The sequence below is a fragment of the Narcine bancroftii genome, chromosome 11 (assembly GCF_036971445.1).
Source record: "Narcine bancroftii isolate sNarBan1 chromosome 11, sNarBan1.hap1, whole genome shotgun sequence".
NCBI classification, from domain to species: Eukaryota; Metazoa; Chordata; class Chondrichthyes; order Torpediniformes; family Narcinidae; genus Narcine; species Narcine bancroftii.
Genome location: NC_091479.1, coordinates 19,579,000 through 19,604,602, shown reverse-complemented (window position 1 = coordinate 19,604,602; position 25,603 = coordinate 19,579,000). Strand labels below are relative to the sequence as shown.

At 42.3% G+C, this 25,603-nt stretch overlaps 1 protein-coding gene across 4 annotated transcripts in view; it reads right to left on the bottom strand.

Moving 5' to 3' along the window:
* LOC138745607 (zinc finger protein 609-like) overlaps window positions 1–25,603 on the bottom strand; it is a 222,735-nt gene that overhangs the window by 193,259 nt on the left and 3,873 nt on the right. For all 4 annotated transcript variants that reach the window (XM_069902826.1, XM_069902825.1, XM_069902823.1 and 1 more), the window contains exon 2: window positions 10,695–11,598. In XM_069902826.1, the coding sequence (XP_069758927.1) occupies window positions 10,695–11,474 (780 nt within the window). In that variant the 5' untranslated portion in view covers window positions 11,475–11,598. The remainder of the gene's footprint in view (window positions 1–10,694; window positions 11,599–25,603) is intronic.

The window sequence follows — 25,603 nt, the reverse complement described above, 5'->3', positions numbered from 1 at the left end:
ATTCCACTTAAATATAAACTGGTGTACCTCAACTTCAGAAATACAAGCCATTTCCACCTTTGCTCAACTCAGAGGTTGGTCCATATCCATCAATCTACTGACAAATTTAAACTGAACTGCTTCATAATAATTTTGAAAATGAGGCAACTGCAATCCACCTAATGCATATTTCCATATAAGTTTATGCAAGGCTACTCGTGCTAATCCTGTAAAAATCCTCTTGTAAGTAAACATGGTATCAACTGAAACAAATATTGGATTTGAGGAAAAATGTTCATTTTAATGCAATTTACTCGACCAATTAATGTTAACGGCAGATCTTTCCATTTAATCAAATCCATTTTAATCCTTTTTAATAAAGGAACATAATTTAATTTATATAAAGATTGATAATCTGCATTTACTATTTCTCCTAAATCTTTAATTCTATCTGACCAGTTTAATTTTTTATTTTTATATTCTGAATAATCTCTTTCCCCAATTGGCAATATTTCGCTCTTATCCCAATTTACTTTATATCCAGATAACTCTCCAAATTTCAACAATCTTGTAAATTTTTCAAAGACAGACTGCTCCAATTCTGTCAAATATACCAACACATCATCTGCAAATAAATTAATCTTATATTCTTCATCCGCAATTCTCATCCCTTTAATCTTATCATTCTGTCGTATTGTCTGAGCTAACGGTTCAATAGCCAATGCAAATAAGGCTGGTGACAATGGGCAACCTTTCCGGGTCAATTGCATTAATTTAAATGGTAAAGAAATTTGACCATTTGTCACCACCCTAGCAATTCGGTTTGTATATAGAGCCTTAACCCAACCAATAAAATAAGGGCCAAAATTAAACTTCTCGAACACCTTAAATAAAAAATTTCACTCAACCCTATCAAAAGCTTTTTCTGCATCCAGTTGAGTTGCTGTCTAAATGCATTGAACGATGTTATCAATCTAAGGATATTATCAGACGCATTTCTATTTTATAAAACCTGTTTGATCTTTATGTATCAACTGAGGTAAGTATTTAGCAAGTCTATTCACTAACACTTTCGCTATAATTTTATAATCTACATTTAATAAAGAAATAGGCCTATACAAAGATACTTTCAACGGATCCCCATCTTTCTTTGGAATCACAGTAATTATAGCACTCGAACAAGATTCTGGTAACAACTGATCCTTAGTTATTTGCTGCAATACATTTCCAAATACAGAGGATAAATCTTCAAAAAATACTTTATAGAATTCAGCTGAAAATCCGTCATCCCCTGGCGACTTTCCATTCGGCATCTCCTGTATAGCTTCTTTAATCTCAAAATCTGTAAATGGAGCTTCCAATTCTTTAACATCCTCCTCCCCTAAAACAGGTAATTCTATTTAGATAAATAAGATTCAATATAACCAACGTCCTGCTTTCCCTCAAAAGTATATAATTTTTGGTAAAATGAATAAAACTGGTCATTAATTTCCTGAGGTTTATAGGTAACTGTTGAATTCTTTTTAACAGCATTAATAGTTCGTGATGTCTGTTCTGTTTTTAATTGCCATGCTAATACCTTATGAGCTCTCTTACCCAATTCATAGTACCGTTGCTTAGATCAGTAAATTAAATGCTCATACTGATAAGTTTGTAATGTATTATAATGTAATTTCAACTTCATTAAAGCAGCTTTTTTATCTTCTGTAACATCTTTCTGAAATTCCTTTTCCAACTCAGTAATTTGTTTCTCCAATGTTAAACTTTCCGCCAAATATTGTTTTTTAACTTTTGGCGTATAACTAATAATTTGCCCTTGCAAATATGCTTTCAAAGCGTCCCACAATACAAAATTACTGCATACTGAATTAACATTCTCAGCCAAAAACAAAGTAATCTGTTCCTTAACAAAAGTAATAAACCCTGGTTTCCTCAGTAATATTGTGTTAAACCTCCATCTACAAGATGATTGTACCACTTCTGGACTTACACAGGAGAAAAACAACACAGAATGATCCGATATAATCCGACTTTTATATGCAGCCTGTAATATTCTACCTTGCAAGTGTGCTGATACCAAAAAAAAATCTATTCTAAAAAATGAATCATGTCTAGATGAATGAAAAGTCTTTCTCTGTAGGATTTATTCTCCTCCAAACATCAACCAAATTCAAATCATTCATCAAGGCTATTTGTATCGCCACCTTTGATTTCCTTATACTTTTCGAAGATCTATCCAATAAAGGGTCCAAAACAGTTAAAATCTCCCCCCACCAAAATATGGTCATTGGCCTGATTTGGCAGTAAAAAAGCCTCTCTCATGAGCCGTTCATCGTCTACATTAGGTGCGTAAATATTTAACAAAGTCCATGATTCAGCAAAAATTTTACAATTCACCATCAAAACCTTCCCAGCATTTCCTTCAACTGATTCCAATTCAAACTGTAATTTCTTATGAATTAAAATCGCTACACCCTTTGCCTTAGAATTAAAGGAAGAAGAGAACACATGTCCAACACCCTCCCCTCTCTCTTCAATTTCAAATGTTCTTTGTCGGTCAAGTGCGTTTCTTGCAAAAAAGCATTATCAACTTTCATTCTTTTTATATAGGCCAAAACTCGTTTGCTCTTAATTGGACTATTCAAACCCTGGACATTAAAAGTTGCAAAGTTCAAATTAGACATTTCTTCAATCTAATAATATATCACACTACTATAAAATATTCCTCCCCTTTCTAATTTCCTTAATATTCTAAACCCTCCCCATATAAAAAATTCCCCAAATTCAAATAAATAGAAAGAAAATACAATCCCCCAACAAACTACTAAAAAGTAGCAGCTCCCAAAAAATCTGGGTGCGGTAAAACCCACTAGTGGCAGGTGACTAAAAGTCTCAGTGTCATCCACCCCCCCACCCCCCCAAGTCAGATTTTCACAAAGTTCTTAATCAAATATATTCCAGTCCCAAGATGACGTAGAGGGCAGACATGTAGTTCCACCTTTCCCCAGTTAGTCTTCTAAATACTCGATTTTAAAAGTTATAAAAGTGGTTAAAAATAGTATTTATAGAATTTGGAACAAAAACTCAGTTACAAAAGAAGCTACCTTATAAAAATGTTGAAGTTGAAGCCACGGAGTCGCTGACTGGAGTTCCCAAGCCTCAAAGGACTCCTGCCCGGATGAGTATTACACTGGCGCCGATCGCGCATCCACAAGATGGCACCGGTTCTGTGATGAGCTCGGCCGGCCCTGATTCGCGCCCCCGTAAATCCAGGCACGCAGGCAGATCAGCCAAGCGGGGACAGACACGCAAGCCCGCAGTTATGCTTGGTGGTCCAGGGGCGTGCAGTGTAGTGTCGGAGGACGCACCTGCGCGGTCAACGACTCTTCCAGGCATTCGCGGTGCGTCGCAAGTTTGGAAGCTGCTAGAGAAGGTGTAGGCTGTGGGAGAACCCGAAAGAGACGGCGGGCTAGCGAAGTCAGCACGCCTTCGACGGGTGTCCAGACCCGCAGCCGCACTGGAAGAGGAGTTACTGCTTCAGAAGATGAGAGCTCAGCGTTATTGGAATTAACACACGAAGAATATATGGGGACTGGAACCAGAGAAGGTAGGCCTCAAGGGGAAATGATGAAACCTGGACTGGATTCTGTGTTTACAATATTGGAAGGGATTGCTCATCAAATGGAAAACATGTCAATGCAGATGTCTACTCAGATAAACCAAGGATATATGGAAGTGAAAACTAAAATGAACAGTATGTGTGGAGAGATGACCTCTATGAAGAAAGATATGACTGTAGTTAAAAGTTATGTCAGTAGATCTATAAAAACAGTGAATATTGTACAGGATAATTTTAAAAAGATTGAAGATGCCTTTTTTGAATGTAAACCAGGTGGAGCATAATAGAGAAAAAATGGAAAAAGTGGAGGATTCTTTCGTGATTTGGAGGATTCAGAAGAAGGAATTATTGAAGAAGATTGATTCATTAGAGAATCAAGGTCGAAGAAATAATGTAAAAATAGCAGGTCTTCCAGAAGATATGGAAGCCTCAGATCCAGTAAAGTTTTTTTAAGAAATGGATTCCTGAGGTACTGGGCAATGAATGATTTGGAGCAAGATCGGGCACATAGAGCACTGAGGAAGAAACCATTTCCAGGTCAACCACCACGGGCAGTTTTGATTCGCTGTTTGAAATATCAGGATCGAGAAATGATACTGTGAATTGCGGTGCAGAAAGCGCGGCAAAATCAGACCCCAATGATGGTTCAAATTAACCCAGAGTGTTTTTCTATGCTGATCTGAGTCAAGAAGTTATTAGAAGACATCGAGAATTTAATTCAGCTAAAGAAGTATTGTGGCGAAAGTGTTATAAATTTGCTTTTCGTTATCCGGCTGTATTGAAAGTTTTTTATGGGAATTTTCAATCCCAATTTTTTGAAAATGACCAAGATGCATTAATTTTTGCTAATTCATTGCCAGATTTGCGAGGAAATGGACAGTCGTCATCACTGTCACCTTAAAGGAGGGTAAATGGAAACGGGAACAGGAAGAATGGGAAACACGGAAAGAATGGAAAGAAAGTTGAATTGACGCAAAGTCTTCTTGATATTGAGGACCCGTGAGTCGAGAGCTTTGTGGCAATCCTTTGCAAGAAGACTGAAATCCCTAAATCTTTGCTGTTCAATAAAAATACTTGGTCGAAGGTGATGTAAAATCCAGTGGGAGACCCAAACCCATTTCATTACTTTAGGGAGCCCAAACAAAACAAAAGCAACCATTGCTCCAGATTACTCCTAAACTTCTGGAATCTGTACCCAGAGTACCAAGCGAAATCGGTTTTAGCATGGTTCTAATTTTCTTCTGTAGGCACCCGTGAAATTAGAAGTAAAACACTCCAGGTCACAATAATGTTAGAAGGTGCAAATTATCAAATGTGTTGCAATGTAAAAAAGTTTGCTTTCTTATACCCTTGGTTTTAATACACTTCAGAATATGCTCTTTAATGTAAAAGGATACCACCAGATTCCGGTAAACCCCAGCGACGTTCCAAAAATGGCAATCATCACACCTTTCGGCTTCTTCAAATTCCTGTGAATGCCCTTAGGACTGAAGAACACGGCCCAGACGTTCCAGCGACTGATGAACGTGGTCGGCAGGGACCTTGACTTCATTTTCTTCTACTTAGACGACATCCTCATCGCCAGCCCCGAAGTCAGGAGACGCACCTGACCCTCCTGTTCGACAGAATGCAGCAGTTCGGACTCACAGTGAACCCAGCCAAGTGCCAGTTCAGCCTAGAGTCAATAGACTTTCTGGGACACCTCATTACCCCAGAGGGAGCCACGCCACTGCCAGACAAGGTGGAGGCCATCCAAAACTTCCCCAGGCAAAGCACGACCAAAGGCCTGCAGGAGTTCCTAGGAGTGGTAAATTTCTATCATCACTTCCTTCTGGGAGTGGCCACCCTCAATGCAGCCCCTGTTCGACCTCGTCAAGCTCGGCGACAAGACCCTCCAGTGGACACCAGACACTACAGAAGTGTTCCACACCATGAAGGCAGCACTGGCGATGGCCACAATCCTGGCGCATCCAGACTCAACCTCCCTCTGGCCCTTACAACAGATGCGTCAGACAGAGTGGTGGGCGCAGGGCTGGAGCAATGGGTCGATGAGCACTGGCGCCCCCTTGCCTCCTTCAGTAAACACTCCGGATACCAGAGCTCAAATACAGAATGTTCGATCACAAACTGCTGGCCCTGTACCTGGCTATACGCCATTTCTAATACATGTTAGAGGAAAGGGTCTTCACTGCCTACACAGACCACAAACCACTACCCTACACACTCAGCAAGGTTTCAGACCCTTTGGTTGGTAAGGCAACAGTGTCAACTCTCCTACATCTCGGAGAATACCATGGGCATTCACCATGTCACAGGCAAGTCCAATATAGTGGCCGATGTGCTGTCTAGACCCACAATCGCCACAGCCTCAGGAGGGCTCGACGTCGCTCATCGGCCCAAGGACCAGACGGAGGATGTGGACATCCAGGTCTACCGGAATGCCATCGCCAGCCTGAAGGTTAGTGACTTTTGCCCCTCACCAGGAGGCCCGTCCCTGCTGTGCGACATCTCCACAGGGTTTCCCAGATCCATCCTACCTACAAACTGGCGACAGCGAGTTTTTAACCAGATCCATGGCCTATCCCACCCTTCCATAAAATCCATGGCCCACCTGTTGCCTGACAAGTTCATGTGGCACGGCCTCTGCTGAGGTGTGACCTTGTGGGCCAGAACTTGTTTGCAGTACCAACGCGCCAAGGTACACAGACAAACAAAAGCCCCACACCAAACATTAAAGCTGGCTCAGCGCCGGTTCGAACACGTATATATAGACAGTGTCGGCCCACTCCCCATGAGCCAGGGCTCCCTGTTCACGATGATTGACCGTTGTACCCACTGGCCGGAGGCCATACCCACGTGCGACACGGAGATGTGAGCCAGCCTTCTTATCCACCTGGGTTGCGCATTTTGGAGTCCCAACCCACATCATCTCAGACCGAGGGGTACAGTTCACCTCTTCGCTCTGGACTAACCAAAATTCTGTGGCAGCCAAGTACACCACACCACAGCCTACCACCCTCAAGCAAACGGCTAGTCGAGCGTTTCCACCACTACTTGAAGGTCACCTTGAAAGCCCAACTGCAAGGCCCGAATTGGGTGGACGAGCTCCCATGGGTGCTCTTAGGCATCCGCATAGCACTGAAGGAGGACCTGCCAGCCTTGTCCAGAGATGGTGTAGTTTTCCACTTACATTCCTGGGGACATCCATTTCAACCCCCTACCCTGGCCCACAGCCCAGCACCTCCAGAGGTTGAGGTTGCAAGTGGGTGAACACCCCCTCCCCCACCACCGTCTCGACGCGGCTCGCCATCCAGCCACGTCCCCGTAGACCTGCAGTCTACCCACTACATCTTCGTGTGGAGAGGACAACATTGAACACCTCTACAGTATCCATACGAAGGTCAATTCAAGGTGCTGCAGAGAGCCGGTGTCGTGTTTACAATGGACATTGGCAGCCTACAGGACAGATTCACAATCGACTGCCTCAAGGCAACGCACCTGGACTCAGACCTGCTGGCCCCTAGGCCCCCAGGTCAGGCGCAGAGGTCGACCACCCAGAGACTAGAAAGTGGCGATTCTGGGGGGAGGGGATGGTGTAGCAAGCCGGGTGACCATGCGGTTCGACGGGCTGAATCGCCCGGCCAGCCCAAGATGGCGCGGGCCCCCCTTCACTGCCAAGGGGAAGCCCGTGGTTGACACTATGTGTGGACTAAGGGAACTCCCCGCTTCCGGGTGGCGTGCCAAGGAGTGACGCCGCGACACGCTGACATCACTTCCTGAAACTTGCGCACACGTCACCGGAAGTGGCCATCCCCTTGGCGCACCATGGTGAATTCAAACAATAAAATCAGTTTACTGGTTCGCCCTCACACTGTGTGGACATCTCTTTATTCCGTAGCTCTGCCATAGCAGACACTACAGTATATTTTGCTCTATATAAAATACTGTTTGACCTGCTGAGTTACTCCAGCTTTGTGTGTTTACTTCAATCAACAGGTCTGCAGGCTTGTACGTTTTACACCTTAAATGTATGCCCTCCAGTTTTAGACAACCCTTAGCCTGCTTAAAGGACTGTTTATTTATCTTATCCACATCCATCATGATTTTATAAACCTCCATAAAGGACTCTGTCCCCAGCCTCCCACACTCAAGGGAGAAGTCACAGCCTAACAGGCCTTTCCTTATGTGAAGTTTGCCAGTCATATTAACATCCTCGTGAATCTTTACAGCTTAATTATATCTTTTCTCTCGCTGGGAGACCAGAACAAAGCACAATACTCCAAGTGCAATTTCACCAATGTCTTCTACAGGTGTAATGTGACATTACTCCTGAACTCCATGCCCTAACCAATGAAAGCAAGCAAGCCAAATGCCTCTTTCACCATCCTGTTTACCTGTGTCACAATTTTCATGGAATCTTGTACCTGTACCCAAGTACTTTCTTTTCTCCCTGTTGTGAGCTTCGATAACCTCCACAGCCAACTAGACCAGCATTCTCAATCTTTTTTCAGCTCTGCAACACCCCACCCCCCAAAACCCCCAGACTCTGCTCAGTTTACGAGTCCCCTTCTCCGTGAAGCAGTGAAGTTTTGATTTCTTCCGTACTTCTCTTCATAAAAAAACAAATGATTTTTTTTTGTTCTGTAATATTAAAATAAACAACTCTTACCTAAATGTTCTGTGGCCCCCCGGGGTGGGGTCCCTGAACATCCAGCTCTCCCACAGCCACACCCGCTCACATCCCGATTCCGGTACCTAGTACCTTTTTAGCCAGTCTCCAGCAATCCCCAACCTGGTGCGAGTGAGTCCTTTGACCACAAGTCGCCAGCAGCCCACAGCCTGCATGGGTTCCTCGCCTCAAGTCTCCAAAAGCCTGCCGCCTGTGTGCTCTTCAGCTGCAGAGCCCTTCATTGATCTACTGTCATGGTCACTGTCCCTCAGGGTCGCCTCCTCTGCCTCTCCTTCTTAAATGGAGGGTGATGTTCTCAATTTCTGGCACCTTGTGCCAGTCCTCTGCTACCCTGGAGTCATTGCCACCACCATCTTGGGCTCAGACCCCGCGGTTGCAGGATTTTAAAATGAACCACCATTGGCTCCTTTAACAGGCTGCTCAAAGCCTGGACAGAGCCAATGGTAGTTGGACTGGGCAGTAGATTGACTGTATTGTTTATTGAACCATCTCACTAAATGAGCCTCAGCTTGTTTATCAGCTAGATTGATAACGAGTCCCAACCCACCAATCTCAGCCAGACCCCATTTAAAACCCTCCCAAGAAGTACTAGCAAACCTGGTGCTCCTCTAGATTAACTGCTACCCATCCGAGAAGAGAGTTTATGGTTCAAGAATCTGAAACCCTTGTTCCCTTAGCAATGCTTTTAACTGTATCTTCCTATTCCTTGCCCCACTGGCTTGTGATTGAGATTGAGAGCTCAAGAAGCCATGGCTTTTAACTTAAATTCTCATTTCAGGACCTTATCTCCTTTCCTGCATATTACGTTCGTACCCAATATGGACCATGCCCTCTGCATTTCCAAAAGTAAAATGGAATTCAAAGATCAGTGACCAGAAATGTTCATTCATTTCTCTCATCAAATATTGCATAACCAGCTGAATAGTTCTGATTTTTTTTTTTGTTTCGCTTCAGCTTTGCAGTAATGACAGTATTTTTGCTTTTGGTCTATAATGAATGCTACACACAGTCCTAGATATTGGCACATAATGTACACCAACAGTCAGTTTGCTTTCAATTCCTTTTCCTTCATTACAACATACTGTATTTAGAACCAGAGTTCAAGATTTGCCTTTGAGGCAGCTTAGCATATTCATTCATGGAATTCTTTTTTGTTCATATATCTGTTTGGGAACAGTATATTGGGACCATTTAGAAGTACCGTATCTACACATGTAATAGTCAATACCACGTAAAAGTCAACATCCCTATTTTTGGCTCCAGCTATCTGCCTATCCGAGCACCCGACACCTTGACCCAGGCCGCCCTCCCACCAGAGCTCTCGTCCCCTCAACTTCAGCCTAGGCCCAAGCTACTCCCCTCATCCAAGCTTCCAACCCTTCAACTGTGGACCCCAGGCCCCAGCCACCCACCCACTGGAGCTTCCAATGCCCAGAACATGGACTTAACACCAGATCCCTGCTGCCCGCGCAGTGGAGCTTGACACCCTGAGCGTGAACTTACTATCCAGTCCCGGCTATCTGTACACCCATCCATGCTCCAAATGCCTCAAATAACACAGGTCAAAAAGTAAGTCAATCCACTAAATTTTAACCTTAAAATTGGTCCATAAAATTCAACTACAACACAGTAAATGACAACAATATATTTGACCATTAAACAGACTGGCCATCTAACTTCACGAACTAAAACTTCTAAGTCTGTCCACTTGAGAAATCAGAGGTAGTAACGAAAAGGCACCCAACTCCACATTCCATGAGTGGGGGGGGAGGACTGTGTGAATTAATTAAACTGAACATTCCACCAGTCTTGCTCCCAATTACTTCAATCTCATTTTGAGAGATCATTTCTTCAATAGGTATGAAACTTTAAATATTCACATTGACAAATGCTCATCAAGAAGACCATTATTTTTTTCTCGCTCCATTTATATAAACAATTCCTAATTATTTCTCCTTGAGCATAGTCTAATACAGATGTCAGCCAGGCAGGTAAATGGCATTCTGGCATACAATGCACACAAGTTAAATACTCTCCACCTACTTAATGAGTTCTCTCAACTGACATTAATTCCGCATGCACCAACAGCCTCAATGATTATCTCTCAGTCAATTCCGTTAATGATATCATGAACACAGAGTCAAACAAAAACATGTGTAAATTAACTCGGCAAAATACAATAAATATCAAAAGGGCTCTGATAATTCTTTATGGCCATCCTTGCTGAAGACGGCTTGATCCTTCAATAGATTGTTAGGAAGGTCATTGATTAGTTGCTTTACACAGCGAATCAAGTGTCATCACACAAAACATGAGCGATCTCTTCTCACAAGGTCTGATGAACAAACACTAATCTCATTACTGGACCTGGATTTGCAAGGAAGACAAAACTGCCACAGTTCTTACCTTCTCTGTTTTGATCTTCTTCAGTGGTCGACACTCACTTTCAACCTCCTCTGGTTCCGTTTTAATTCCCAGCAGGTTGGAAATACTGTTGCCATCCAGTGGCGCAGCTCCCAAATCCAGCACTTGAACCGTCGCTCCGTCTGGGCAGCCCGTGCTCGGAGCGCATTCAAACGAGCTGCCCTTTGGCCCTGACCCCACGCCGAGCTGTTGTGCAGCATTGGGATCGCTCCCGGGAGGTGGCTGCGCACCTCCGCTGCTCTCGCCTTTCTCTTTCTTGCTTTTGCCGGATCCACCCTCTTTCTCCTTTTTCGAACCGGCTCCATTCCGAACAGTCTTTGGGCCTTTCTCCGAGCCCTTGGACGCGCTGTTGGATGATCCCAGTCCACTGGGATTCGCTATTTCTGCAGACCGCGCCTGCATTTCTTTCTTCCCGTTTCCTGATTCTCCCACAGTATACAGGGAAGCAGCAGATACAGACTTACTCCCTTCCTTTGCATTTTTGCTCCTTTTTGCCTTCGATTTGCTCTCCTTCGTCTGAGGTGCTTGAACTGGAGTGACAAACTTGATATTATCTGGGAGAGCAGCCACAGCGCTTGGTACCGGCATGCTCCCATCTTTTGATCCAGACATCTCCATTTTCTGCTGGTCTTTCTCCAAGTCTGCGTCCAAATCAATGATTAAATTCCCAACTCCGATATCCCACTCATCCCCACTGTCGTAGGCATCAACAGCATTCGAATCCACACCTTTCCCAGCTGGACTACTGCTGCTTAAGGACATCTTAGATTCACCTTCCTTGCAAAAAGTTTCTTTTCTCTTCTCAGTTGCTTGGACTAGTGCCGGGGCGTTAGGTTCTTATTGCCGCACCTTCACAGCTCCTCCTTTGCTGCGAGTACATCATCGCCTGGGAACAGGAAGAGAAAATGCATGAGAAACAGACTGACAACATAAAAATTGGATGTTTCCAATCTACCAGACATCAAGAGACTGAAAAAGCCTAATTTGCCAAATGCTGGTGAGTTCCAGGCAACGACAGCTGATTTGTATTTGTAGATAACAACGAACATCGATGGGTACAGATTTTTTTAAATCAAAAAATATACTTTATTCACCATAAATGATTTACAAAAAAGAAAACTGTTCAAAGCCATAATGTCAGTCATGTCTATACATTCCCATCAATGTACATTGTTACATTTGTCCTCCAAACATCAACCCTGTGGCACCTTGTTGTTTCTTCCTCTCTGATGGTTGAGGGACATTCCCCCTCAGTCTCAGCCCCTCAATGCCCGATTACAGGAGGTCTCCAGACTGTGGTCCTTCCTCACAGCACCAAATCTCAGAGCGTCCCTCAGCATACAATTCCTGCAGCGTGGAATGTTTGGGAGTCGTCAGCGCAGATAGATGATCAACGTAATAATCAGCTGAGGAGCAGGCAGACAGGCTGAACGCAAAGATTTGTTTCACTCCAGACCCAGGTAATCACAATTAACCTGGTGCAAGTTTACCATGAACAGTGAAAATCCCGCAAAATTTAGTTGAAAGCAATCTCAAACCAATAAAACAAGTTAGCAATGCCAGCTGAGGACTGAACCATGCATGACCTTGGAATTGCCTCTACTTTCATAGAAAAAACACATTTGCAACAGAATAGGATAAAACTGGTTGTCCAATCATCCTTTAGGTAAATACCTCACTGAAAGAATTCCCCCCCCCCACCCCCACCATTTTAACCGTCTTGGGTTCACCTTTCTCATTTATTCTTTGCTCAACTAATCCACTAGAACAACTTTAACCCTTACTCCTTCCTGCATTTAAAGTCTCCCCACATGCTATTTTGAGCAATTTGTTTAACTCACTCATCCAAAGACACAAGATTTAAACTCCTGTCCTTCAAGTTCCTTGGAGTTGACTTAACTGGTGACCAATCATGGACACACAGCATTTCCTCACTTGTCAGGAAGGCGCAACAGTAACTGCGGTTCCTGAGATGATTGAAGCGGGCAGGGCCACCATGATGTCAACCTGCCACCACAGCTCCATCGACAGCGTTGCAATGTGGTATGGCTGCTGCAGAGAAATGGAGCAGAGGTCAATCCACAGGATCATAAGAGAGGATCACTGGAGTCTTCACCCCCCCCACCAGCGATGCAGTCGACCAGGATTGTTGTCTGAAGCGCGCGCACGAAATCATTGAGGACCCTTTCCAAGTGTTATTTAATACTCTCTCTTTTTCATCTTGTACAAGTCCAGATTTATCCTCACAAATGCATTAAATGGTCTTTACGGAGTACTACCAAGACCAACACCCAAATCATCTGTCTATCTTTTTTCTTCAGGTGAAAAAGATCAGCATGGAGAAGAATCTTGCAGTATTTGCACTAAAATAACAAGATAAAGTCAAAGGGGAAACAAGGACAAGCAAGTTCATCAAAAGTATTTTGTATCCCCACTTTTCTAAATGCAAGTTTTCACCTTTAACAGTTGGTTGGAAAAGTGCTCTATTACCTTCAATTTCACTAAGACTGATTTGAGACCCCAGAACATTACAGCCCCCTGAGATAAATATCCTATCAGAAGAAAAGTGCATTTCTCGAGGTCAAAGGATTACTTTTGAATTCTAGTCACTATTTTGTACACAATCTGGTTTTGGGATAAACAAAGATTTTGGTAATCAAGAGATCTAACTGGGACATCGGTCAACCTCCGTGCTCTATGAACAATCAATCCAGTACAGTATTCATGTGAGAATTGAGACAAGTCCTTGAGAATTGAGACTTGGAATCCCAACATGCTCAAAAGGTGGGATTTCTACCAGATAAGTTCAGCCGACAAAGCTGAAAGGTTTTACAACCTTTCATTGAGAAATAAAAATAATGAATACTCAGCTTAATTTCAAATCAAAAGGTTATGCTTTGTAAGATCAACCACAACACCAAGAAGCTGGTTATATACTTCCAGTAGAGGAGGGTTTGGTATGACGTCAGAAACCCTGGCAAATTTCTACAGATGTGTGGTGGAAAGTGCGCTGACCGGCTGCATCATGGTCCTGTATGGGGACACTAATACCCCTGAGTGTAATGCCCTCCAAAAGGTGGAGAACACAGCCCAGGATATCACAGGCAAAACCTTCTCCACCATTGAAAACATACTACAGGGAGAGAGCAGCAGCGATCATTAAGGATCCACACCACCCAGCACACGCTCTGTTCTCGCTGCTGCCATCAGGAAAGAGGTCTAGATGCCACAAGACTCGCACCCCCAGGTTCAGGAACAGCTGCTCCCCCCCACCATCAGTCTCCTCAACAACAAATTCAATCAGGGACTCATTTAAGGACTTTTACTTTAGCACTTTATTGATTTTTTTTTCTCTCTGTATTGGAGTCAGCTTGTTTACATTTCTTTATTTGTTTACATGTACGTTGAGTCAGATATTTTTGCACTACAAATAAGTAGTAATTCTGCCTCACCCACAGGAAAAAGAATCTCAGATGTGATGGCATCTATGTTCTTTGACAATAAATCTGAACTCTATATTTTTCAGTGCTTGGTTAATCTACATGATAGAAAAGGTTTCTTTCAAAGATGCTAGTTGCTATTTGGAGGTTTTTGTGCAGTTAATGTTCATGTTGTGTTTTACTGATGTGTTTCCTTAATTGGTAAGATTGCTTTCATGTTCAAGGTTATTAAACTAGTCTGAACTTTGAACTCACTCACGCAAGGGGTGATGAGGTGGAAACAATGGACAGCTTGATGTTCTCAGGAGTAACCATCTCCAGTGACTTATCCTAGTCCATCCATATCAACATTATGTCCAAGAAAGCACACTAGCACTTTTACTTCTTCAGAACCCTGAGGAAATTTGGCATGTCACTTTTATCTCTTAACAACTTGTACAGATGCACCACTGAAAGCTTCCTGTCAGGGTGCATCGCTGAGTGGTACAGGAACTGCTCTGCCTGAGATCCCAACAAATTGCATAGGGTTGCAAACTTGGCTCAGACCACCAAATATACACACTCCCTTCCATCAGACCCATCTGTACCTTCTCCCGCTGCCTTGGAAAGAAACTCACACCATTACATCCAGGTTCAAATCCCCTCCCCACCGCCCCCCCCACCAGCAGCTTCACGTGTGAGAGATCACACACCACTAGATTCAACCACCGTTTCTTTCCTGCTGTGATCAGACTCTTGAATGAACCTCACAAAAGTAAAATTTTATAATTTTATATACCAGTAGCTCCGCACTTCTGACTTACTTGCACGATGTAAGAGATGTAGCTGGTCTGCTTGCAAAACAAACTTTATCTTTGCAGTTTGGTATATGTAACAATAAACGTGACATATTCTTTGAAGTCAAAAGAATAGACATGGGTAATGCAGTCTATGTACTATCTTTGGATTTTGACAATTACTTCAATATCATATTTCAAACATGATACATGACTAAATGTCCACAATTATCATTCAATCATGGGACATGAAGCAGAAAGAGTTTGAAATGATAATAGTTCATGGTCAATTTGACATCAAAAAAGAGATCTTCAAGGATTGAGGGTGCAACTACTGTTGCTTATTGTTTATGTCAATTATTTGTTCTTGGAGATCGGAGAGACAATTTCAAAATGTGAACAAAACCTCAACATTTGTGAGGCAGGCGAGAAGAGCCACTACTGTACAATTACAAATAAAGGGCAGCACGGTTAGGGTAGCAGTGAGCATAACGGTGTTACAGTGCCAGTATCCAGGGTTCAATGGTCGTGCTGTCTGTGAGGAGTCAGTATGTTCTCCCCGTATCTGCGTGTGTTTCCTCCGGGGGTTCTGGTTTCCTCCCAACCTTCAAAAGGTATCTGGGGTTGTTGGTCAATTGGGAGGTTTGTGGACCAAAAGTGCCAGTTACCGTGCCGTATGTCTAATTTTTTTTAAAAATTAAAATATTAGTAATGCACTTGACTAATTAATAAATTTGTAGGTTGGGCACCTAGCTACCAAATTCTGGAACACCAACTGTTATCAAAGAATAAACACAGAATAATGCACATTTATCACAGAGACATCTTCTGATGTTAGACAGGCAGTAAACCTTTACTTGGTCTTCAGGTATGAAGGCGCACAAGACATGCGAACTCTGTCGATGCACTTTAATCTCCCCCACCTCTCACTCAAATGAAACTATACAGTGACAGGATAAAGGCAATAAATCTATCTATAAATGAGCTAAAACTCTAGGGGACACCCTGTTCATTTTCATCTGGTGGGCTCTGCCCAGTCTTGCAACTCATGCAAAGGGGGGGAAAAAAGAACTATTTCAATCCAAACTGCTTAACTTACAGGAGAACAAAGTAGAGATAATTCAAAAAGGCCTTTAAAAATGACAATCATTGCTAGAGAAATAATATTTTATAAATGAAGTTCACGTATGAAATCTTGGCAAGACAACATCGAACACTGAACACAATTCAGGTGTCCATGTCATGAAAAGGATTTGGGGATATACCAGATAAGGTTCAAAACGTCACAGGAATTATTAATCAGAAAAGTCTGAACGCCAAGACAACACCCAAAAAGAACTGAGAGGTAATGCAAGAACTCTCAAAGATTCTGTAGGACGATAAACGTGAAAATGTTATTTCCATTTGTAAAGAGACCAAAACTAGGGGTCATAAATTTAAAATATATAAGGAATCCTGGAAATACTGAGTAGGTCAATATCTGATGAAAGGTCATCAACCTGAAACGAGATCTCTGCTCCTCTCTCCACAGAAATATCGATAAGACACCAGAGAAAGGTCAATGTGACAGGAGTATTTGCTACAAGACAGAGTTGAGGCCAACACACCTCAAGAATGAAAAACTCCCTTGTTTATATCTTGAGATACTTCAGGAAGGCAGGAAGACAACTTCTGGAACACCAACTGTTATCAAAGAATAAACACAGAATAATGCACATTTATCACAGAGACATCTTCTGATGTTAGACAGACAGGCAGTAAACCTTTACTTGGTCTTCAGGTATGAAGGCGCGCAAGACATGCGAACTCTGTCGATGCACTTTAATCTCCCCCACCTCTCACTCAACTGAAACTATACAGTGACAGGATAAAGGCAATAAATCTATCTATAAATGAGCTAAAACTCTATGGGACACCCTGTTCATTTTCAGCCCAGTCTTGCAACTCATGCAAAGGGGGGAAAAAAAAGAACTATTTCAATCCAAACTGCTTAGTTCTTATCTCTGGAAGGGGCTACTTTGGTTAAGACTTGGTGGAACTTCAAAGCACTGAACAGCAAATAAAAAAAAACACAAGTTATCCAGTCATTTTATATTCTTCATTTTACCAAATGCAACTTAATCCACAGGTTTGCATTCTGGCTTTAGTTCAAGTTCGTTGTCATCTGACTGTACCTATACAATCAGGCAAAAGAGCGTACTCCAGACCGTGGTGTACACAAACAATAATTTAATACTGCAAGGTGCTCCAGAAGTTCATTATCAGACCAAATTTAATGGTGATCCAGAGTAGAGGGTAGAGGATTTTAAGGTACAATTTATAAAGTAAAAAAGTGGGAGAAATATTGAGAAAAAATTTAGAATTTAAGCAGCTGAAGACACATCTGTTAATCGAGCAGTAAGGGACAACAAATAAGAAATAGGAGTAGCTCACCCGGCCCATGAAACCTGTTTCGCCATTCATGGCGGATCTGATGATAGCCTCATCTCAACTGATCTGCCTTTTCCCCAAATCCTTTAATTCCTCTACTCGGTAAAAATCTATCTTACCTTGCCTTAAATAAATTTACTGAGGTAGACTCCATATATTTACTGAGGTAGCCTCAAAGTGCCAGAGGGACTCAAGGTCCCAGAAATGCAAAACCTCTGATTCAAGAATCATTCGTACTCATTACAATACTAGATTCCGAAGTTCTTAATTTGGTTTACTGTGTGCATCATTTCAAGCCTTTAAAAAGTGTAAGGATAAATATGTTTTTTTAAAAAGATGCATTAGAAAAAGTTTGCAAGATCCTATTGAAAAGCTTGGTGGGAGAGGAGTATGGGGTAAAAGCAGAGAGGTTTATGGTTGAAACTCCAGTGCACAGGGCCAAAGTACCAACATCTCAGCAGATTATGGAAGACAAGGTTGATGAGCTCATAACTGGGAATGGATAGAAAAATGGGAGTATCCTTTTTGCTTTCAGTCTCAAAATAATGGAATAGCAACAAGATTATTGCAGAAAACATTTAAAATGTTATAAACAGCACAGCAAAAGGATCCAACGTAAATTTATGCAAGTTCCATATAAAAAGACACCAAGTTTAAACCACCCAAGATTTGTGGTGATACTAACCAAGGAGCGAAAATTATGGGTCATTTTTTTTTTTTTTAAACACGATTCTAACTGAATTAGATGCATCCAGCATCAATGCTGGTATCATTACGGTTAGGGACTCACTCAGATGATTTGTACGCCAAATCCTAGTGTAAAACAGTCACCTCTGCATTTACCAAACCAGGAATCAAAGCAAGGGGGAGAGTAGTTAGGGAATGATTTGGGCAAACTACACGAGTAGAATAACAGATGAAATATGAATGGAAGGTGCAAGGCAGGAATGGGAATCACAATTATCAAAGAGGGAGTGAATCGGGCACAGCAATCAACAAAGATCCAACAATGAGCATCAAACAGAATTGCACAGATTCTAATGTTAGAGAAACAGATATTATACAACGCAACTCAACTCAATCAGATTGCACGCCAAAGAGCCTCTTGTGTTCTGGACTCGCTCAATATTATAGAGTATGTTTGTTTGATTAATTACTTACTCACTAACAAAAATACCACTCCACTCAGACCAACACAATTTCAGCCTCTGTAATGCAGGATCGGCTATGCCAAAAACACAAGAGTGTTTAAGTTTGATGTCAAGTTACAGTGATAATCATGGACTTGGACTCCTCACACCTGATCAAAGTAAGATCAAGGCTGATCTTGTTAACCTTGTGATTCCCTTAATTTACAAATCGCTATCAAAAAATTAACCTCCAGTGTCTTTTGGGAAGAAAATTATAAAGGTTATAAAGATTATTTTGAAACTGGTGTCGGTGTATACTTCATCTCTGTATCTACTCCATTTGCCCTGGAAGAATGATAAAAACAACCTCCATTGTAATAGAGCCTCATCCACGCCAACTGGAATGTCTACACTAACCCCACTTGCCTGCTTTAGGCCAGTATCCATTTATTCCCGACCTAACCAAGTACATGTCCAAATGCCTTTCATGTGCTGTAAAAGAACCATTTCCTTTGGTAACTCATTTTGCATATCAGCACCCTCCACGTGAAGAACATATTCCTCAGAGTACCTTTCAACCTCTCATCTTAAAGTGTGCCCTCTCTAATATGGGAAAAAAGATTCTATGCCCTTCCTAATTTTGTAAACATCTACAAAAATACCCCTCAGCTTCCTTCACATCAGGGAAAATTATACCCAGCCTTTCAGTTTATAACACCCTTCTATTCCACAGGCAAAATCATAGAGAATCTCTTCTGCATTCTCTATTGGTACCACATCCTTCCAGCACTGCAGTGACCAGAAATATAAACAATACAGTACTCCAAGTGCGTCTGGCCAATAATTTGTACAACCTTAATAACGACTTCCAACTCTGCCTCAGCCAACAAAGGCAAGCAAACCAAAATCTTTCTTCACTACCACGTTCGACTATGCATCAGTGCTTCCAAGGTCCCTGCCATTAACTCGGATCAATGCAATACTGTGGGCTGAAAGGTCTGTACTGTGCTGTCAGGTTCTATGGTCCACATCTCCCACCAGAATTTGACATCCCAGAGTACAATATCTTACATTGTATGGATTAAATTCCATCTCCAGCGACTCAACCAACATTCCAGCTGATGTCCCACTGTATCTTTAAACTACCTTCCTCAAAGCTACAACTCCACCAATGTTCATGTTCCTAATCATACTAAACTGCATTCTCATCCAACTCATTGACACATATTACACACAACATGCGTCCCACACACACTGGTCCTTGTGGGAAATCAATTGTTGTAGGTTTCAATTAAATCACCACTCAGCTCTCTCGACTGCTTAGTCTCTCTTAATTGCAGGAACCCACCATCCTACATCAATCTCAGCGACACTCGTGACTTAGGAGGGGAAAACTGGACGCCTGTAATATTCCAGGTACAATCTCACCAGGACCTGACACAAGGCACGTTTTCTTGAATTCAAAAATCCTCTTTAAATAAAGTTCAACATACCATTTCCCTTGCAAATTGCTCACAATATCTAAATGCAAACTTTCAGTGATTTGGTGTGCAAGAGTGCCAAGGTCTCTCTGAACTTCGCCTTTCAAAGCTTCTGCCATCCTCATGTCTATTTAATCCATATTTATTTGTTCATTCATTAGACTCTTCATATCCCCAAAGTGTCTCTGCATCATCCACTCTGTCACCCATCTTTGTATTCTCAGCCAACTTGGACATATTATACTTGATCCCCTCATCCAGTTCACTAATCTACATTATGCATGTCTGGGATCTCGGCACCAATACCAGAGACACCACACGAGTAGTTACAGTCTTCCAAAGTCTCATCTATTCATACTCTTCATTTTCTGTCTGTACACCAATGCCTGGTAAAGCTCCCTCCGCTCTATTGTCATAACGTTCACCAGACTGAAAGATTTTATTTGCATCCCAATTCAATCACCCTCTTAACGAACCCGCTCCCTTTGTGCTCGTGTTGAAGCCCACTGGGAACCTCATGCATGCGGGAATACTGCCAAACTCATTCCACCAAACCCTCACAACTCAGCAGAAGAAAAAGGATACATTAAATCCATCCTTTTAGATCAGTGGTTTTCAAACTTCCACTCTCAGACCACTTTAAATATTCCCTGTGCCATAGGTGTTCTGTGATTAGTCAAGGTTTACTTAACGTGGTACGTGTGTGGAAGGAAGCCTTAAGTATCAGAAATTAACCCCCCCTCCCCCAAATTTACAGATAAAGCCTTACTAATATATTAATAAAGACTCTTGCTAAACAAGGATAAGGAGACGCTTTAAGAGAGTCATCCCAGCTGCGAGCGGCATCAACCAGCTCGTCATCCTGGGCGACGCCATCACTGCTTCACACAACTTTATTCGAACAGCTCCTATGAGCAAAGCCCGATCAAGCCCCATCTTCACCAAAGGTTTACTTCAGAGAACATTTACTTTAACAATTTGAAACTTTTATTTAAATTTTTATGTACTTTTTTTTTGGCCAGTTGTTTGAATTCCAAATAACAGAGGCTTGACTATTTAATCTATGATCACACCCAGTCCCTTATCATCTTACTTTAAAAGTATCAAAGTAATCTTGATTTGGTGATACCAAATGTGTAAAATATGAACTGAAAACTTAAAACCTTAGTTTAGCCACTTCAACAAAGTTAATTTAAGGAATTAATTGCCTGAAAGGATAATAGTGAATTATGACTTTGAGAGAGGCGAGGGAAATTAATTTACAGAGCAACTGGGAAAGAGTGGGCAATTGGACTGGATGGCTTCCCATCTCTGAGCTCCCATGGATCAGACAACGTTCTACAGATCTACAACTTAAATTTCTGCTTTAATTTAGACAGCGTGAAAATGTACAAAGCATTTTACACGTTGCAATGTTTATGTTTTAAGCATGTTCGAAGCATGGCCTCATGATTCATGTGGGGAAACAGGTTCAAATGCAGGCTTTAACTCAGAATGATAATGCATTGTCTGAGGCCACAGCTCCCAGATGGCACATTTTCAAAAGCAAAAAGCAGGTGTTTCCCCAATGGGTTGAATAAACAGTTTGGATCACTATTGAAGACTTCCAGCTCCTCTTACAGGGGTAACATGGGCACAGTCATTACAGCTCAGTGAGAACCCTCCCTCGGTGTATGGGGATTTAAATGGTGATCTTTGCATAGAAGAGAAATAAATGTTTCAAAGGTTAGCTATTTCAGTAGCTTGGCTTTTTGTTTCGAAAGTAGAGTGGTCTGGAAATAAATGGGCTATAAAAACTGTGTTTAGCTACAACAAATAATGGTCCTTTTGACATTCATTTACACCTGAACAGATCCTGGGTGGGAGAAGGTGGGGAGGGGAGTACAGGAGGGGAAAGAAAACAGAACTGACACTCATTTTGCTTCCCAACAGCCAAGAATTGCATTGTAAATAGAGCATAACTTTTAAAAAAAGCCGTTTGACCCACATAAAAATGCCAGCGTTTGCACTCCACATATCATTCCTCCCATCCTGCAACTATCTAACTCCATGAATCTATTCTGAGAAAGGCAATAATCATTCCTGAACAAGACTTTTGGCCCAAAATATTGACTATTGCTTTCCGTGGATGCTTCCTGACCCATTGTGTTCCTTTAATTTCTTGTGTGTCATCCAGTTCTCCAGCAGCTGCAATTCCCTCATGTTTACCTCCATGAATCTATCTTTACTTCCTCTGTTTATGTAGCTATTCCTTAAATACATCCCTGTAATTTGCGTCAAAAACCAGTGAAATGAAATTCCATGAGTACGGAAGTATTTCCTGAATTATCAATTATATTTATTAACAATGACCTTCTGTTTATAGCCTTAAGCTTTGACTTTCTCTACAAGGGGAAACAAAACTGTCTCACTTTTCAAACTCTTTTATAATGCTAAGATGGCTGATAACTTCTGCTTTTCTGAAGAGACCATCATTTCCCCCACCGCCCATGGGACCTCTCAACTTGAACACCTCCCTAGATAGTTGTTTTGCAATTTCATATCCTTTAACATAAAGGGAGCGTACAAAAAGTTGCATGGCTCTTTTCTGTTAAAATATTCCTCACCAATGGTGATAGCAGGGGGGAGTAGAAAAGTAGGGAACAAGATGGGAACAACTGCATGCATCATTTCTCCTCATTGAATATTATCTGCTAGACATGTACCCATTAGGCAATCTTCAAGGCACTTCAATGTCCATCTGATTTCTTGGTGAAATTGGACTTGATCTTCTTCCCTGAAGCAACATTAATCCCCAAGCAATACCACAGTCCTCCTCCAAACTTAAAACCAAATATTTTCCACCACTCCGCTCTTTCACCCAGCTTCGATGTAGTTGTCACCACCTCTGCATCGCCTTCCATTTTGTCGACAGGTCTATTCCACAGTGACATGCCACCAAACTCCTTTGGAAATCCAAAGGACACTTTATTTCTTTCCATTACTTCACCAAAGAATGCAAACATGGAAAGGAGAGCCGACCAATTCTCAGCTTCTTTCTCCTGCCCTCCTATTCACGTCCACCTATGGCTTCTTGGCTGTCGGCCTGTGCTTCTACCTCTGCCCTTTCTTCTCTCCTCTCCCCAACCTTTTGATTCAGGTGCCTGACTGGGTTAGCTCACACCTTGAAGGGCTCAGGCCCAAAATATTGATTATATATCTTTGCCTACCATGGAGGCTGCAGGACCTGCTGAGTTTATCCAGCACTTTTGTGTAATTACTCCATTTGTTTTTTAAACTAAACGGCAATTTATCCAGGATTAGCATCAAAGATTTCCTTCACTAACCAGTTTTTCACTCTAGCAAAAAGAGGCGATGACCCCACCATTAAAAATTGGAAATACAGGAGCCCAATGAATGCGTAAAGCTGAAGAAGAGTACAGGGACAGTGTGGAGCAAAGATTCCTTGATCCATGGAATGAGATTTGAAGTTGATGCACTGAAGGGGTGGAACTTGTGCAATCGACAGGGCAAGGCATCGAATGCACTGACTTGTTTGATTTGCCGTACCGTGTTTAGTCTGAGTGGCAAGTAATGTTATTGACCCCACAGGTACAATCAATAGCATTTCCTGGCCACGTTTACCTGCAATTTAATGTTTTTATTATTGCCTTCTTAACAAAACCACCCAATAAGCTTTTATGAGCCACGGAAGATATCAGCGACACACCTTTTATTTGATTTCACATTGAATAACTCAGCAAAATGCAGACAATTTACTCTACGAAAATATATCACTTTGCATTTTATTCCCTTTGTTGGTTTTTTTTTTACTCTACGCTGCAGTCCTTTCGTGTTTAGGTATTGACTCTTCTGAGGGGGCCATCAAATTGTCCAAGATTCATGACAAAGTACTGCAATTGGCTATTTGGCTTCAAATCAGTAGGCACTTTTAAACTGCCGCACCTGAGTAGCCCTCCTGGGACCCAGGTACATTGAGTGGGTCGAAGGTGCTCCCACCAGCACCTTTTAACTTGCAGGGGGATCGCCCCCTTAAATCGCCGACCCAGCGATTTAAGGGGGATCCCGCCCCCACGATGAAATGAAGTAAAAGATTTTAACCTTGGCTCTTCCTGGGAAGCATGTTTAAACCACGTTATAATATCCCCTTTCGTGACCTGCACTGCTGAGTTCCTCCTCTACATTTGAACTCCGCGCCAACATGCTGCCTGGTGACGCGTGCACGCAAGCGCTGACGTCACTTGAATAATCAGGTTGGACATTTTCGTTTTCAAGCCGCCTGTGGATGAGACCTAGGTCAATTTAACTGGGTTCCCTGACTATTCCTGGGGTAGGGCAGGAACCCAGTTGATTTAGGAGCACGCTGACCAGATCGGATCGTTTCAAGCCGCCCTGTGAGTGGGGGGGGTGGGGGGGGGGCTTAACCCCATTTTTCAAGGCAGCTTGAAAGCGTCTATTGCAAAGTCTAGTTCTGACCTGAGCAAATGCCAGGTATGTGGACATTTCAGTTTACACCATTTTAAATGAGGTCACACAAACAGACCTGGCTGAATGCTTTCATGTGGGTATTCAGCCAACATTCTTCATGTATCTGATGACACAAACAATGGTGGATTAATAACCTTGACAATGAAAGCAAGCTTACCAATTAAGAGACCATCATCAGTAAAACACAACATGAACATTAACTGCAGGAAAACCTCCAAATTGCAATGAGCATCTTTGAAAACATCCTTTTTTTTCCATGTAGACCAACCAAGCACTAAAAAATTTAGGGCATAATATTAAGCCTGTGCAGTCACAAGATTCACACCAGGCTGCGCACTGCTGGAGACTGGCTGAAGGGGTACCATATCTGGAGCTGGGACGCGAGAGGGAGCCGAGAGTGCTGAAGGCCCTGATCGTGTCGGAGCTTGGGTTGTCGATGGTTTGAACTGGACTCTATGTGGCTGTGGAGGGACTGGAGGCGAATCCATGGACACTCGGTGACTGTCGGGGGGAGGGGGGGGTGAGACGCTCTTTTGCTTCTCTTTCTCCGACTGCAAGAAGTGCCCAGCAATCTCTACTGTCTGCTTTACAGCGACTAAAGGCAAATTTGTGTAATATTACACTGTTTTTATTACAGTACATGACAATAAAGGAATCTTGAATATTTCAATTAGTAAACATTCCTCAATTAGCAAAGTGCCTTGACTCAAAATGTTGACCTTTCCTTTGCCTGACCCGCTGAGTTCGTCCAGCAGAGTGTTTTTTGCTCCAGATTCCAACATTTGCAAGCATTCCTCCTCACGTTTGATTGTCAATGGCGCACCACCAGCTCAGTAACACCACCAGAACTGCTGCCAAGAGGATAAGCTCTCAAACTGGTCCAGATAAAAATCCAGTGAACAAGTGCAGAATGCCGAGGCTGACTCATAGCACAACTGTTCAGTGGGCAGACCTGTATGATCACTCAGTTTCTGCATGACCTCAACGCATTGGGTAATTCCCACAATCCAATCTGCAACCAACATGACTATAGTGTTTTACTGTTAACTCCATGTTTAAAATGTTTTGACAAATGTTTTTCAAATTACATTCCATATACAGCAAGATATTGAATACAGCCCCAAGAGCATTTAATGAGACACTTGG